Below are 17,661 nucleotides of genomic sequence, written 5' to 3' on the forward strand. Positions count from 1 at the left end.
CAGTCACATGTCCAATGTCCTTGACCTCATTTTCATGGTTCAGTGACCACTTGAAAAAAAAGTTCAAATTTTTTGTAATGTTGAATTCTCTCTTATTATAAGTAATAGGATAACTATATTTGATATGTGCGTACCTTGCAAGGTCCTCATGTCTGTCAGACAGTTTTCACTTGACCTCGACCTCATTTCATGGATCAGTGAACAAGGTTAAGTTTTGATGGTCAAGTCCATATCTCAGATACTATAAGCAATAGGGCTAGTATATTCAGTATATGGAAGGACTGTAAGGTGTACATCTCCAACTGGCAGGTGTCATCTGACCTTGACCTCATTTTCATGGTTCAGTGGTTATAGTTAAATTTTTGCGTTTTGGTCTGTTTTTCTCATACTTTATGCAATAGGTTTACTATATTTGTTGTATGGACCAATTGTAAGGTGTACATGTCTATCGGGCAGATGTCATGTGACCTTGACCTCATTTTCATAGTTCAGTGGTCAAAGTTAAATTTTTGTGTTTTGGTCTGCTTTTCTCATACTATATGCAATAGGTCAACTATATTTGTTGTATTGAAGGATTGTAAGGTGTACATGTCTAACGGGCAGATGTCATGTGACCTTGACCTCATTTTCATGGTTCAGTGGTCAAAGTTAAGTTTTTGAGTTTTGGTCTTTTTATCTAATACTCTATGCCATAGGTCAACTGTATTTGGTGTATGGAAATATTTTATGATCTTTATGTTAGTCGCACAGGTTTTATTTGACCGTGACCTCATTTTCACGGTTCATTGCACAGTGTTGAGGTTTTGTGTTTTGGTCTATTTTTCTTAAACTATAAGTAATCGGTCAACTATATATGTTGTATAGAAGCATTGTTAGCTGTACATGTCTGCCTGGCATGGTTCATCTGACCTTGACCTCATTTCCAAGGTTCATTGGTCTATGTTTAGTTATCTTGGTTAATGTTAAGTTTATGTGACAATTGTTATAAAGCTTAGCTTTATACTTAGGACTATCAACATAATATCAATGATTAGTATAGAAGGCGAGACATTTCAGCGTGTGCACTCTTGTTCATTATTGCCAGTAAAGTACATGCACAGTATTAGTAATTTTAGAATAATTAGAAATAAGTAAAAGAGCTGTCTTTGCATCATTGATGTGTTAAAGATTAACAAATGATTTTTTTTAAAATCACACCTCTCAGAAATAATAAGCATATTTCTACTGATGAATAGAAGAATAAAACTAGACTGTTAGATTGTTTGCTTTTGCTGGCTAGGACTGACATTCACTGCTTAGTCTACTAAATAGTGATACACTTCTACTGCTTTGTAAAATATTTTACTTATCTTAAACTAGATATTCAAATTTTTGCCATGTTGGTCCTATTGGTCAACTAAAATGTAACTTGATAATGATTTAATATTAATTTGGGTTGGTCTATGTTTTTGATTAAAGTTTAGTCAAAGCTGATCAATGTTTGTTGATATTGCTTGTTTTCATTCTGTAAACACTACAGCATTTTGTAATTCTATTTTTACTCCTTTTCAGATACCAAAAAAAGAAGATGTGTATGGTAAATACAAGAAAATAAGGAATAGTAAGTTTGGCAGTACTTAGTTATAATTACACATGTTAGTCTACTACCACCTAACTATGGGATGGTTAATGATCTTTTCAACGTTACATGCTTGTTTTATGAAATTGTCTGCTACTGAGTGTTTTTTTAGGGGTGGAATATGTTAAGATAATTCTTATATGATTTGCATATCTATAAATACTTGAATTGGATTGGTCAATTAGAATTTTTCTCTAAGTTTACACTTCGATAAACCATGTTTCCGAAACTACTTTTGTAATCTATTCATGCGCGATTCACAAGCTTGCAGTGATCCCGGGATTTTCAGCAAATTTAGATTAAAAAACAATTGCATAACAGTTGTGACTATTCTAGTGCATATATAACAAAAAAAGAAATAAATTTATTGCACTAAAGCTTCGAAAACGTACAAAAATTAAATTTAATAAAATTCCGCGAAATTTCATGAAGGATTTGGCGAATTTACGTCATGGCAAAACACGCCGTCATACGAATGGAAATTTTCAAGAGAAAGATTATTTCGTTACGTGTACGCTTCAAATTCGGATAAAATTTAATTAAAATGAAGTTTTTGAGGTAGGTGCTATTTCATTTAAGATTCCGTTGTATTTATCGGACATTTATGGTTTTTAGAAAGTCAAGATGGCGGCGTACTCCTTAGTTACGACTTGCCATTTTGCTTTAAATTTGATTGGTAAATATATATAGTAGCCATCAACAAAATAAATGTTTGGCTGAAGAATTATAAGGATTAAACACATTTTTTCTAGAGGTTATTGATGTGTAAACCTGGGCTCTTACTCACAAACTCAACATAAAAGTCCTTCGGACTTTTATTCAGTTTGTGAGTTAATCGCCCCGTTTTACACATCAATAACCTCTAGAAAAAATGTGTTTAATCCTATAATATCTTTAATTCAGATTTAGCAAGGGTAGTATTACACAATAACTTCACTATTTAATTGAGAATCAGCATTTGGTATGGGTTTCTAACCTTGTTGTTTGTTAACTATTACTAGGTTCCTTTTGTCAATGATATTCTGGTTTTACCCAACCTACTCTGTGTGGTACTGTACACACAATTATTTTCCCTGTGATATTTGTATGTTTTGGAATCCGTTTGAAGTTTAACAGGTGAAAAAAGAATCAGACACTGACAAGAATCTAATACAAATCTGGTAAGATTTCCTGTTGACTCTGATTGGACAAAATTCATTAGAGACTAGAATTGGTGTCTGAGATTATTTAAGCAAGTTTACATATTCAACAAAAAAAAATTGAATAAAACTCGAAACATCAAAACAAAAATTTTAAAGTTTTCAACTATCTATTTTTTAGTAAAAACATTATCTTCAGTGTTAAAATTTCATGAATTATTGCCGTTTTATTTATTAAAAAAATGTTTTGCTTCAGAAACTGAAGAAATGTACTGTAAAAACAGATAAGATTGCTATAAATTGTGTAGCCTATCATCTTGTTATAATTGACATTAAATTGATATAAAATTGTATATAATGATAAGACGAGTAAATAAATCAGTATCTCAGTGAGGTAGGCCAATGTCTGAAGCCACCTGTTTCAATTAACATTCTGTCTGGCAATCAGCCACTTCATTTCCTATTAACATCTCGTAAAAAATTTAAATGTAGTGTGTAGAGATATTCGGATGAGTAGGAAAAGTTATTCTAAAGTGGTTTTGTTTTGTATTGTTGCCAAAGTAATTGGAAGAAAATGAGTCATTTAAACTTACAGTTAAGTGCATAGAAATGCACCTTTCATTAATAAACAAGCTATCTGGTTTCAATTTTTTTGAAGTTGATACAAAATATGAGTCCCATGGAGGTAGATGATGGTCTTCAAGGAAACACTTGTATCATATGTCCCGTAATACTACTGAGTATATATGTGACACTCCTTACTCATCATTACTGTAAACAATAAATTGGAGGTACCTTTGATTATTGCAATGCCAATGGTGACTCCAACATGGTTACAAGTTAATTTTATGGTCGAGAATTATTAAAATTGCTTTCTTAAGCAGGGGGAAAACGTGACGGGGTAGTCTGTCTATCTGTCAGTCTGTCAGTCTATTCCTCAAGTTCATCCTTTGGACTATGCAAGGGGTGGGATATATTACTTATATAACAAGAAAGTTTTTCTCACCATCAAAAAAGGTCTTGTGTGGTATTTGGATAGCTGTATAGACAATCACAGAAATGATATACTAGTTAATAGCTTTTTACTTCCGTTTCTTTGTATGTAAAACAAGGACCAAGGACACTATTACATCACCAGGCAGTTACATAACTCTGTCAACAGTTTTAATGTTAAGGAAAATGAGAAATCAGATAATTGGTAATCTTATATTTCCTTTATGCTGATGTTGATGTGTGAAAATTCATGTTTTTTGCCAATTTTTATGGCAATATCACTGTCAGTACTTTGTTATCTAGATGTCATCAGCACAAATCATGTTTTTTGCTGATTTGAAGCATTTATGGGAAAGTTGAAAGCTTGCAGAAGTTCTTGAGGAATCTGTCTTTATCAAAGCATATAAAAACTTGTATACATATGCAAAGGGGCATTGAAAGAAGGGAGGCCTTGTAAAAATCACAAAGTAACACATTGTTCAACTGTATTTTGAAAAAGAATAAAAAAAACTTTTTAATTGGTAAATGTATGTTCAATATGTTATTCAAAGATTGATTTAGCCTCAGAATTAGTAAGAAACTTATATAAGCTTGTCTGCCTCTGTAAAATATATTTATGATTACATGCCTAGCTAGTTTATGAGCAAAAACAATTTCTTTTACCATTTAAAAGCCAATGCCTCATAAACTTAAAAACCCTCAATAATAAGGTATTATTTTGGATAGCTGAGTGATTTTTTCATGAACTTGAATGTTCTTATTCTAAAAAGTTCCTTTTATATAAATCACAGATTAAAATTTTGACAACTACTAGATACAAAGCTATAAATAATCACAAGGAACTAAATAAATTTGCATTCCACTGTAGCTATGTTATTGGGTACAGTCTGAAATAAAGGAGTTCTCAGTTAAATCAAAGTCTGCTTTCATGTTTATATAACAATACACCTTCATATAAACAAATTTCAAGTAGAATCAAATAAATTATTCGCATTTATTTAAAATAGGTTCCTCTGTGTTAGAAGTTGATATGCTGATTCAGGGATTTGACAACATGTTGGAAAAAATTATACTTGATCATGACTTGTGAATTATATGTTTCCATACTATCTTACATCTTCAAATTAGTTTAATACTACCACTTAGATCTTGTGGTTTTAGATCATATTGCTCCAAGCAATGTCTCAGAAAAAGGATTAAATATTTAAATTTTGTTACTTTAAACTGTTTGTAAATTTACCATGAAATTTGAGGTGTTTTATTAAATGGAGAATATTGACTGATAGTGTGATCTGTAATTTACCTGTAAGGAAATTTGTATTATTTATATGATGTAATTTTATATGGCAAACAAAAAAAACATGGTTGGAAAATTAACATATTAATATTAGCTATGTAAATAAGGATGTATCATGTTTTAATAAAAATGAAGTTTATTGTGAGAAGGAAGAAGTTTTTTGTTTACACAGGGAAGATTCTTGTCAATAGATGGAGAATAAGAGTATTTAATTATGTATAGCTCTACATGTGGTTGACATAATTTGTATGAAATCACTGAGGTGATTATTATTTTATGTTGTGAAATGAATAAATCTTTATTACTCTCTTTATGTAAAACAGTTTTATCATTAAAAAAATGTTATCAGTCATACCTAATCGAATACAGCTGTTTAAGTTCATATAAGTCATATTTCTGACATAAATGGTTTCTGTTCTTTTTATGAATTTAAAAAATCAATTCCATCATAAAAATTTAGTCATCAATAATTTATCGTTTTTTCATAATTTTTTGTATATAAATGCTTTCCTTTCCTTTTATAACTTGAAAAAAACAATTCTAGAATACAAATTTGCCAAAAATAATTTCGGTATGGTTTTAACATCCATATGTATTTATTTCTTGATAGGAAAGTGAAGGAGTGATATAGTGATAATCTTATCCATCAATATGTCTGTTGGTTTGTTTTATTCCCTGGCCGTAGGGGAGGGGCATTAAGTTTTACCCTTGTCTGTCCATACATCTTAAAGTTGTTTTACTTTCTCTAATTTTAGTTTACCTCAACCAATGTTATGAAACTTAAACACAATGCTTATTTCAAAACACAGATGAATTTAGAATTTTGGATGGGTCACTTAAATTGTTCTAGAGTTATGCCCTTTACAAATGAAAAATTGCTGAATTTTTCATTTCCGTTTGCTAACTTTAGCTTGCCTCAACCAAATGTTATGAAACTTATACCAAATGCTTTTTACCACAAAATACAGATCAATTTCAAAATTTCTGAATGTCACTTTTATAACTGTATATGATATGCAAGCAGGGGAATTATCTGTGTCCCATGGACACATTTCCCATTTATTGTTGTAAGTTCTTCATTTAGGTCCATTCCTCTGAAAACCATTGCTTTATTTTTACTGAACATTTCACTCCTATGTCACAACCATACAGTGCATAAAGTTCAACCACCTTTTGAACACTAGTTAACATTTAATATGTTTCAATGCTTTCCATTGATATTTTGCCATATTTCTATGTGACAGCTATATTTCTACACTATAATCCTCTTATATTATGTAAAGTACAATACTTTTTTATGCCCCACCTACGATAGTAGAGGGGCATTATGTTTTCTGGTCTGTGCGTCCGTTCGTCTGTCCGTTCGTCCATTCGTTCGTCCATCTGTCCCGCTTCAGGTTAAAGTTTTTGGTCGAGGTAGTTTTTGATGAAGTTGAAGTCCAATCGACTTCAAACTTGGTACACATGTTCCCTATGATATGATCTTTCTAATTTTAATGCCAAATTAGAGATTTTACCCCAATTTCACGGTCCACTGAACATAGAAAATGATAGTGCGAGTGGGGCATTCGTTTACTGAGGACACATTCTTGTTTAAACATAATGTAATTATGACATGTATTTGATACTTGATAGGCTTAGATTCAGTTTAGTTGGTCCATTCATCAGACAAAATAACATATATATGAGATGTTTCACTACTTTGTCCCCCTCATATAGTTTAAAACTTTTAAATCTACTCCATGAAGTCAGTATGGCCTATATATTAAGGGATTTTTCAATAGCATCTCTTATATTTCTTTTAAATTTGACATAATTTTATGTTGAGATCCATTAACTGAGTTTAGAAATGTAATAAGCCAGATTTTTCCAGTTTGACATTTTGACTCCTTCGGTGCGATGCATCTCTTTGAAGATTTTAGATATATGAATAAGCTGTCGTCCTTTGATCAGAAAAGGGACATACTATTTAATAGCTCATGATTGGAGAGTACCAAACTCTTCTTGTAAAACTATTTTTGATGGAAATATAATTGACATTTTGCAATGCAAGACAAATATTGTTTTCCTATCAGACAATATTTCTTTTAAAAGAAACAGCCTTCATTCCAAATTGTCTGCTCTGTTTGAAAACTTGTATACTCCAAAAGTGACAAAGTTCAAAAATAATTCAACTGCGCATGTTTAAATTATTTGATAATTTATCTAAATGATTTTGTTTTCTTGAATATATGCAGACTACATGTATTGGGATTATTTATGGCAAGGATTGTAATATAGAATTTATTAATCTAATCAAGAACCCATAAAGGGCATCATTTTACAACACAATATGATTGGAATTGAAGATATATATCAGTTCCATCATATATATGAAATAATTTACTGTAAAAATTTCATATAACATTTAATTTTATGTTTCTATTTTTTCAGATGTTCATGTCGATATCAAACCTGTGTGTCCGTATGAACCACACCCTTGTAATTGTAAAAGACCACAAACAGACAAAGAATCGGGCTGTGGAGATGATTGTTTAAATAGGTATGTATTCTGACATTGACTGAGTCAAGTGAACCAACACAGTCAATTCAATGAAATTAAAAAGTTTTATGTCGAAATGACTGGTATCATATTTATTAAGTATCCATAAATTAAAATGTTCAGTTTTTGCAATATTTTAAGATTGAAGCATAGATAATATTTTAAAGAGATTAACACATGTCTCATTTACTTAATAGTGGGACCAACCTACACAATCCTTAACAATGAATCTTTCTTTAACTTAAGATATAAACATCTTTTAAAAAAAAATCAATATCCTCTTACCTTGGGAACTTTTTTGATATTGGTGGTTATTTCCTATCAGAATTTAGATACAGTCTTTGTTAAAATATTTTAGATGTCAATGAATTTGTCAATATTCTATAAAGCTGCTTCTCTATGATTAGGAGTTGAATATTATGAAACTATGAAAGAAGCTTCTTCAAAAGTAGGAAAAAGCATCTAATTTTTAGCTCACCTGGCCCAAAGGGCCAAGTGAGCTTTTCTCATCACTTTGCGTCCGGCGTCGTTAACTTTTACAAAAATCTTCTCCTTTGAAACTACTGGGCCAATTTTAACCAAACTTGGCCACAATCATCATTTGGGTATCTAGTTTAAAAAATGTGTACGGTGACCTGGCCAACCAACCAAGATGGCCGCCATGGCTAAAAATAGAACAAGGGTAAAAAGCAGTTTTTGGCTTATAACTCAAAAATCAAAGCAAATCTGACATGGGGTAAAATTGTTTATCAGGTCAAGATCTGTCTGCCCTGAAATTTTCAGATGAATCGGACAACTCGTTGTTGGGTTTCTTCCCCTATATTGGTAATTTTAAGGAAATTTTACTGTTTTTGGTTATTATCTCGAATATAATTATAGATAGAGATAAACTGTAAAGAGCAATAATGTTCAGCAAAGTAAGATTTACAAATAAGTCAACATGACTAAAATGGTCAGTTGACCCCTTTAGGAGTTATTGCCCTTTTTAGTCTATTTTTAACCATTTTTTTGTAAATCTTAGTAATCTGTTACAAAAATCTTCTCCTCTGAAACTACTGGGCCAAATTAATCCAAACTTGTCCACAATCATTTTTGGGGTATATAGTTTAAAAAATGTGTCCGGTGACCTGGCCAACCAACCAAGATGGCTGCCATGGCTAAAAATAGAACAAAGGGGTAAAATGCAGTTTTTGGCTTATATCTCAAAAACCAAAGCATTTACAGCAAATCTGATATGGGGTAAAATTGTTTATCAGGTCAGGATTTATCTGCCTTGAAATTTTCAGATGAATCAGACAACCCTTTGTTGGGTTGCTGCCCCTAAATTGGTAATTTTAAGGAAATTTGGCTGTTTTTGGTTATTATCTTGAATATTATTATAGATACAGATAAACTGTAAATAGCAATAATATTAAGCAAAGTAAGATTTACAAATAAGTCCAGATGACCGCAATGGTCAATTGACCCCTTAAGGAGTTATTGTCCTTTATAGTCAATTTTTAACAATTTTTCATAAAATTTGTAAAATTTTACTAACATTTTCCACTGAACTACTGGGCCAAGTTCATTATAGATAGAGATAATTGTAAGCAGCAAGAATGTTCAGTAAAGTAAGATGTACAAACACATCACCATCACCAAAAAAACGATTTTGTTATGAATCCATCTGCTTCCTTTGTTTAATATTCACATAGACCAAGGTGAGCGACACAGGCTCTTTAAAGCCTCTAGTTTTTTACTTTCCTGTATTCTACAAAGAAATGGACACAGATCTAGCTTACCTTTTATAGATTTAAGGAGTAAGTTATAATAGAGCTATATTTTGATTCCAGGTTAGTTTTCACAGAATGTTCCCCCTCAGCTTGTCCATGTGATGACCATTGTGCCAACCAGAGGATACAGAAACATGACTGGGCTGGAGGTCTGGATGTGTTCATTACTGATGACAGAGGCTGTGGAGTTAGGGTATCAGGGAAATTAACTGCTGGTAAGTTGTCAATATCAATTCACTGATTTATGTATTGATATTGTAAACTATGGTGTTTCCACCTTAACTTTATCAACCTACACAACAAATATTTAAACACTTTTAGTGTATTGCTTTGAGGTGTCGTAGATAATTGAACACATTTGAATGAGTTTGACATGATATTAGGATTAAGCATGGGTTAATTTAGATAGTGAATACACTTAGATGCTTCACTCCTATTTTAACATTCATGAGGATAATGATGGATGGCTGTTTAAGTCCAGTGGCAAATAAAATTTAATTCATGACAAGAGATATAAGAAGATGTGGTACGAGTGCCAATCAGACAACTTTTCATCCAAGTCACAGTCTATAAAAGTAAACCATTATAGGTCAAAGTACATTATATTATTGATGTTGAGGGTGATTGATGGATAAATATGTCCAGTTGCAAATTAAATACATATTGAGAACATTTTGGTAATGAGAGATAGATTTATTTACATTGCCATTTACAACCACTTTGATTGGAACTGTTTCACATACTAAAGACCACAAATAAAACTTGTTTCAAGCACTTATTGTATTTAAGCAAATTGAATTATTGGCTAAACATTGACCAAAATATGTCAGGTCCATTTGTCTAGGCTCTAAAAATAAAAAAAGTCTTATTAAGATCATGAAAATTGTACACATATTAGTTGAAGCATACATTTTGAACATTGCAAGGATTATAAAGATTCTTCTTACATGGACAGTTATGCCAGTGAATGGTTCATTTAAACTCCAGTACTTCTTGTACCGAAAGTGGTTGTGTATACTTGGAAATTAAGACAGAAATATTTGAGAATTCATAAGTAAAAAGTTGAAATAAAAATCAAGATGTATACAAAACATTAACTTAGGTACTTTATTTTCAGGTCAGTTTATTTTGGAATACCTTGGAGAAGTTGTGAGTGAGCTGGAATTTAAGAGAAGAATGACAGAAAACTATTCTCAGGAAAGACATCATTATTGTCTAAATCTAGACAGTGGTGCCATGATAGACGGGTATAGAATGGGCAACATTGGAAGATTTGTCAACCACTCCTGCAAACCTAACTGTGAAATACAGAAATGGTAAGTGTAAATAGTCCATATTTTGTACTGGTTTTATTGGATACTAAACAAAATAATGAACTTTATTTTTGTAATGAGAAATTACCACAACATAAAAGTAAATGCAAATCTGTATGTTGAATTAGATATGATCACTTAAATAAGAATGAAAATTATCGTCTGCAGCAAAAAATGCACCCTTCAAAGACGGTATTTTAACTTGGACCATATGATTTCTACTGATTTACAGTAGGAACGAGTGGCTAGATGGTGACTTGATTTCAATTAAATGACTAAAAATGTTCACTCATATATACATTAATATGGAATTACTAAGATTGAACAAGTCAATTTCTGGAAATCAAACAAAATTTAGTCTTGTAATATCCATATCAATCTTATGACACAGTACCATAGAATACTGTTTTGAAATGTTTGTTTTGTTTTATAAACAATGTAAAATGTGTATCAAGAATAATGAGATTTATGTGTCTTGTAGGAATGTAAATGGTGTATACAGAATGGCTTTGTTTGCTTTGAGAGACATTGAGTCTGGTGAAGAGTTGTGTTACGATTATAATTTCCACTCATATAACATGGATTCTCAGGTATAGTGATATAAATGAAGTATTTGTGAAAAAAAACAACCCCAAAACAAAACAATCAAAACAAACTGTAACTTGCGGTTGACCTTGATGTTTTGGTCTGATACTTCCTTTTTAAAAGATAATAGACATATATTCTTACACATAATGGTCATATTGAAATTTTATACAGGAATTGAGTTTATGTTGCTTTTTAACCGGATTTTTGTGACAAAAATGTCGGTTATTGATTTGGGGATGTACGGCGGGCGGTCGGGCGGCCGGGCAGTCGGGCAGTCGGGCGGTCGGGCGGGCGGCAATCAAATGTTGTCCGTGCATTAACTCATGAACCGTTCAACCAAAGCTTTTAAAATTTTAATATGTTGTTACTGACAACTAAATGAAGGTCAAGTTCAATAATGGCGATTTTGACTTTTACCGTTCAGGAGTTATGGTTCTTGAAAGATTGAAAAATGTAGTTTCCAGTCGTGTCCGTGCATTTACGCATGAACTGTTCTACCAAAGCTTCCCAAATTTCAAGATGTTGTTACTGATGACAAAATGGAGGTCAAGTTCAATAATGACGATTTTGACTTTTACCGTTCAGGAGTTATGGTTCTTGAAAGATTGAAAAATGGAGTTTCCAGTTGTGTCCGTGCATTTACCCATGAACTGTTCTACCAAAGCTTCCCAAATTTTAATATGTTGTTACTGATGACATAATAGAAGGTCAAGTTAAATAATGACGATTTTGACTTTTACCGTTCAGGAGTTATGGTTCTTGAAAGATTGAAAAATGGTGTTTCCAGTCGTGTCCGTGCATTTTCTCATGAATCATTCAACCAAAGCTTTTGAAATTTTTATATGTTGTTACTGATGACAAAATAGAGGTCAAGTTCAATAATGACGATTTTGACTTTTACCGTTCAGGCGTTATGGTTCTTGAAAGATTGTAAAATGGCGTTTCCATTCACGTTGTTGCATTTACTCATGAACCATTCAATCTAAGCTTTTCAAATTTTAATATGTTGATACTGATGACAAAATGGAGGTCAAATTTGATATTGACGATTTTCACTTTCACCATTCATCAGTAATGGTTCTTGTGATATTGCCAGGACACAAATAAATATTAATAAATCCGGTTTGCTGTCGTTGTGACAGCCTCTTGTTTTCTGAAGAATTATAAATATGAGATTCTTAAGATTTTGTACCAAGTATCATGTTAGCATGCTGTACTGTCTGATGCATTTTCACATCATCTTCAACTTGTTCTTTAGTTTCCCCCAAAATACAACCTTACTGTCTAAAATCTAAACAACATAAACATTTTGTGTAATTATGATTTATATTATAATTACAGCAAGATTGTATGTGTGGTAGTGAGAATTGTCGAGGGGTAATTGGTGGAAGAACTCAAAGAAGCAATGGACATGTTAAAGAGAAGGTCACACCACTGCGACCTGTAGGCAGACCTCCAAAGGATAAAAGGAAATCCAACAACAAACTGAAAAAGTTCAGGGAAAAGGTAATAGCTTCCCTACTTCTAAAGTAAAAAGGCTCATTTAACATGATATTGAAATTAGATAGCTTGATTTGATATCCCACTCTCACTCCTTATAAAAACTATACTTATCATGTTATATCGTTATATTGTTGAAAAATGAAAAATTGTTTAAAAATATCTTGTATAAGTAGACTCGTTTTTCTTTCCTTAGTGGAACAAACTTCTTATAACTTTGACATTTGTTTACATTTTACAGCAGAAACAAGCACAGGAAACTATTGCTGCAACATTTCCTGTTATAAAACCAATATCTAACAAAGAGAGGACAATGGCCAGGAAATATTCTATCTTCCTTGTAAGAAACTTAGACAAGGTTAGACAACTGAGAACAAGAGGCCCAATGACTGAGTGTGATAAGGAAGAAAGTGAAGAACTAGTTAAATCTACTGCCTGTAAAAAGAGAGGTGAGCAATTAGGACTATTCTATTAAAATGAATAGGGATGGATAGGATTGGAAGTTTTATTATTGGGCATCTAGGTCAATGTCTAACTAAAAGTTTAAAGGTTATGTGTGATTCAAGAAATCCCTTTCTTGCTCTCCCACATCCTTTTTAATGAAAACTTACTGAAATAAAGATTAACAATTATTTAGATACATTCAAAGATATATATTTTCAGTATATCTGGATAGCAACACATTTTTTAACATGCTTGTTCTACATTTAAGTTACTGCTTATTTTATAAGCCTTTTATTAACAAAGTAAATATATATATGCTAATACAAAGTTTATCAGATAACTTTATTGGTGTTGAATTCTTTCCATAGGTAAATAGCTGAGGAATTTCTTAAGTAAGGCCCTATGTCACCATTTTTAAGTCAATCACCTTTAATTTAGGTTAGAAGATCTTATACTTCAGTCAAAGGAGCACTGTATGTTTTTAACTTTTAGATACAAATTTGATAAAACTAATGTTTGCATATATAAATGAGCATACTTTAAAATTTTAATAATTTCTTTTCTCAATATAACAGATGTGTTTATAACCCAGCTTACTGCCTTGAAAACCTCTAGATCTGTTAAGACAAGACGTCTAGCTTTAGCTGAAGAGAATTCAGAATTGAACCAAACTGCCAGACTAGCACAGATTTTACATCAAATACTAAAAAATCTAGTCGCATCCAAAGGTAAGGTGTTTTTTTTAATGAAAATTTGTCTGTGGTGAAAAAATGGTATTTTTCATTAGCTCTTCATTTTTTATACGACCCCAAAAAGAATTTTCGTCGTCTGCGTTGTCGTCCGAAGACACTTTGGTTTCCTGATAATAACTTTAGTTTAAGTGAATAGATCTTAATGAAATTTTTTCGGAAGGTTCAATACCACAAAAGGAAGGTTGGGATTTATTTTGGGGATGATGGTCCCAACCGTTTAGGAATTAAGGGCCAAAAAGGGGCCAAAACAAGCATTTTTCTAGTTTCCAGACAATACCTAGTGTGTAATTGCATGTATCTCTCTGAAATTGTACCACAATGTACCATATAACAAAGGGGAGGCTGGGATTAAGTTTTGGGTTAATTGCCCAAAATATGTAGGAATTAAGGGCCAAAAAGAAGCATGTTTCTAGTTTCCAAACAATCATGACAATAACTTGTGTTTTAGTGTATGGATCTCTCTGAAATCGTACTACAAGGTTCAATATTACAAAGGAAAGCATGGGATTGAGTTTAAGGGTTATTGCTCCAAAAGGGGGGGGGGTCAATAAAGTGGAGGGGATCTCCGTTTACCATTTTTTTAAGGGATTTTTTTTTTTCTTTTCAACATTTTTCAAATTTCAAATTTTGAAAAGTTTCAAGAAGAAAATATTCAATTGCACAGTATTGTGCAATAGATGTGTTAGATCTTTAACCACATTAATTTTGTGGCAAAAACCTATATAATGTCAAAAATTTGATCACAATCAAAATTCAGACAGTATCAAGCTTGAACATTGTGACCAAATTTGCCCCAACTGTTCAGGGTTGGACCACTGGGGTCGTATAAAGCTGCGCCCTGCGGAGCACGTGCTTTATTTTTGGAAAACATAAGGAGTGCTAAACAAAATTATATCAACTTCATTTTGAAATTTATTGGATAGCTTTCTAATTGGTAAATCATAACACATGTAACACATCTTCATATTTTTATATTAAAAAAAAAACTATTTAAAAACTGCTGGTTATAGAGACATCTGTGAAACATGTCAACCAATAAAAGATGCAGTTTACTTCAGTGATGTTGACAATGTAGTTGTAAAAACAATAAAGGTAAAAAAAAAATGGTGATCTTGAACTATTTCATACATGAAGTTAGATTTTCCTTGAAGGTTTAATAAAATGTATTACATTTTCTACAGGTGAAGATGGAAAGGAGCTGGCTTCATTCCTGACATTACCCTCAAAGAAAAAGCATCCAGAATATTACACAGTTATAGAGAAACCTATCGACTTTCATGTAATAGAGAAACACATATCACAAGGGAAATACACAGACTTAAAGGAGTTTGATACTGATATTAATCTGTTGTTTAAAAATGCAGAGGTTAGTATATCAGATTCTAATCTACCTTCATGCTATATACCCTTAATTGGTGCAGAGGTTAGTATATCAGATTCTAATTCTACCTTCATGCTATAGTATATCAGATTCGTATCTTTTCAACCTTCATGATATATACCCTTAATTGGTGCAGAGGTTAGTATATCAGTTCTAATCTTTTCTACCTTCATGCTATATACCCTTAATTGGTGCAGAGGTTAGTATATCAGATTCTAATCTTTTCTACCTTCATGCTATATACTGTGGATTCATTTATTTTCGTGGGTACCAATTTTCGTGGATTAAGAAAAACTTGCATATTCATGGATATTTAATTTCGTGGTTTTGCTGAAGTCTGCATACAAACCTATAGAAAAATTATCATTCGTTGAATATTTAATTTTGTGGTTTGACTCTGCCCACGAAATCCACGAAAATTGGTATCCAACGAATAATAATGAATCCACAGTACCCTTAATTGGTGAAGTTTTGGCATTGGGATATTTTGGTGGTCTTCTCTCAAAAGGCATGTGTTTCATTTTGAAGCTTCATCTAAATTGATATGTTAATTTTGGAACAACAGTAAGGAGCAAGCTCTAAGTAAAAAAAAGAAGATGTGGTATGATTGCCAATGAGACAAGTGTGTGCTTTATTTTGAAGAGTTTAATTTTGGCACTTTCTTTGGAGGTACCAATTAAACCAAAATAACTCCATTTATGATATTTCACATGAAAACACATTTTTAACAAAAATTCTCATTATGTTGTGGGATTGAATTAATTTATTACCATTAAATACAGAAAATGTCTGCAGTTTCTTTTGATAATTATGAAATATATATATATATATATATATATATTCTTTCAAGAAAATCACTGCACACACTGAAATGCATTGCTATATTAAAAAAAATAATTACACTAATTGCAATATGTGTACGTTCATGCATAGGTAACTGGATTTGAATAAAAACTTTATTGCAAGATACAGTTCCTCAAACCAAATAAAGAAAATCCAAAATAATTGAAATGAAGATGCCAAAATTTTTTGATAAATTTCAGAGATATTGTGGAAAAACGTCTTGGGTTGGAAATCTTATTATAAAGTTAAGACAAGTGTATATTGGTTCAAAGACAGAAGTATTACCTCTTCTTGAAGATGTCCTAGGAGAAACAGTTCAATCACTAGTGTCAGAAGCAGACTCTTATGATTTCCAAGGTAAGTTGTTTAGTTTAGTTTTATACTGTAGTGTTTGCAACAATGACAGTCATACAAATAATTTATATTTATATCTTGAAAAATCATCTTTCAAAAAACATTCCATTTTTTCTCATGAATATGGCTTTGAGATGATACCTTAAGTATGTTCACAATATATTGTAAACATGTTTTTCTTTTGATATTTGAACAAAACCTATTATAGTCAATTTAAAAGAAATTTACTTTAAAAAGAAGCGATACCAGATAGTTTCGACAAGTTATTTTTATGTCCCATTTATGGGCATTATGTTTTCTGTTCTGTACATCTGTTCGTCAGTGTTTGGTCGAGGTAGTTTTTGATGAAGTTGAAGTCCATCAACTTGAAACTTAGTACACATATTTCCTATGATGTGATCTTTCTTATTTTAATGCCAAATTAGAGTTTTGACTACATTTTCATGGTCCACTGAACATAGAAAATGATATTGCAGATGGGGCATCCATGTACTAGGAACACCTTCATGTTTATCTATTGTTATGTTATTACAAGTGCAAATATTAGTCATCTGCTCAGTTTCAAATAATTCAGAAAATACTGAAAATTAGAATAAAAGATATTAAGTAGTTAATACATGTGTTTATATTGACAGATGAAAAAGATGAAGAGGATGAGGAAGAGGTGATTCGCTGTGTCTGTGGTATATTTAGAGATGAAGGTCTCATGATACAGTGTGAAAAATGTTTTGTAAGTACTTCCTTTATACTATGTTAAATAAAAGCGAAAGAAATAGTATTAAATGATGTTTCGTGATTTTTTTAAAATAAGACAAAAATTTGTCATCTGGTATTGTGCAAGGGAGATAATTTATAAAAATAGAAAAAAATATATTTTCCCCAAAAAATATCATTTGTAATGTTCAACACATTTTCAATTGTATGTAACATTATATCAATACTTATATCTTTGGTTATCTCAAAGAGACTGATTTACTCACTTGATTTGGTACCAGGAAAGTGAGAAAAGCAATCTGGTTGAAATGACCAATGATAATCTGTTAATCGCTATTTTGCCTTTGATGATGTGAATGTTTATATTGACAATGGCATGTGCACCCTAATTTTCAAGCGATAACTTTTTAT

General features: G+C 31.6%; 1 protein-coding gene across 3 annotated transcripts in view; it reads left to right on the forward strand.

Moving 5' to 3' along the window:
• The window catches only part of LOC139518882 (histone-lysine N-methyltransferase ash1-like), a 43,138-nt gene that overhangs the window by 18,964 nt on the left and 6,513 nt on the right, over positions 1-17,661 (forward strand). For all 3 annotated transcript variants that reach the window (XM_071310549.1, XM_071310548.1, XM_071310550.1), the window contains exons 7-17: positions 1,552-1,600; positions 7,481-7,589; positions 9,422-9,576; positions 10,479-10,677; positions 11,156-11,264; positions 12,604-12,768; positions 13,004-13,211; positions 13,782-13,934; positions 15,140-15,324; positions 16,383-16,539; positions 17,172-17,266. In XM_071310549.1, the coding sequence (XP_071166650.1) occupies positions 1,552-1,600; positions 7,481-7,589; positions 9,422-9,576; positions 10,479-10,677; positions 11,156-11,264; positions 12,604-12,768; positions 13,004-13,211; positions 13,782-13,934; positions 15,140-15,324; positions 16,383-16,539; positions 17,172-17,266 (1,584 nt within the window). The remainder of the gene's footprint in view (positions 1-1,551; positions 1,601-7,480; positions 7,590-9,421; positions 9,577-10,478; positions 10,678-11,155; positions 11,265-12,603; positions 12,769-13,003; positions 13,212-13,781; positions 13,935-15,139; positions 15,325-16,382; positions 16,540-17,171; positions 17,267-17,661) is intronic.

Source organism: Mytilus edulis, chromosome 4 (genome assembly GCF_963676685.1).
Source record: "Mytilus edulis chromosome 4, xbMytEdul2.2, whole genome shotgun sequence".
NCBI classification, from domain to species: Eukaryota; Metazoa; Mollusca; class Bivalvia; order Mytilida; family Mytilidae; genus Mytilus; species Mytilus edulis.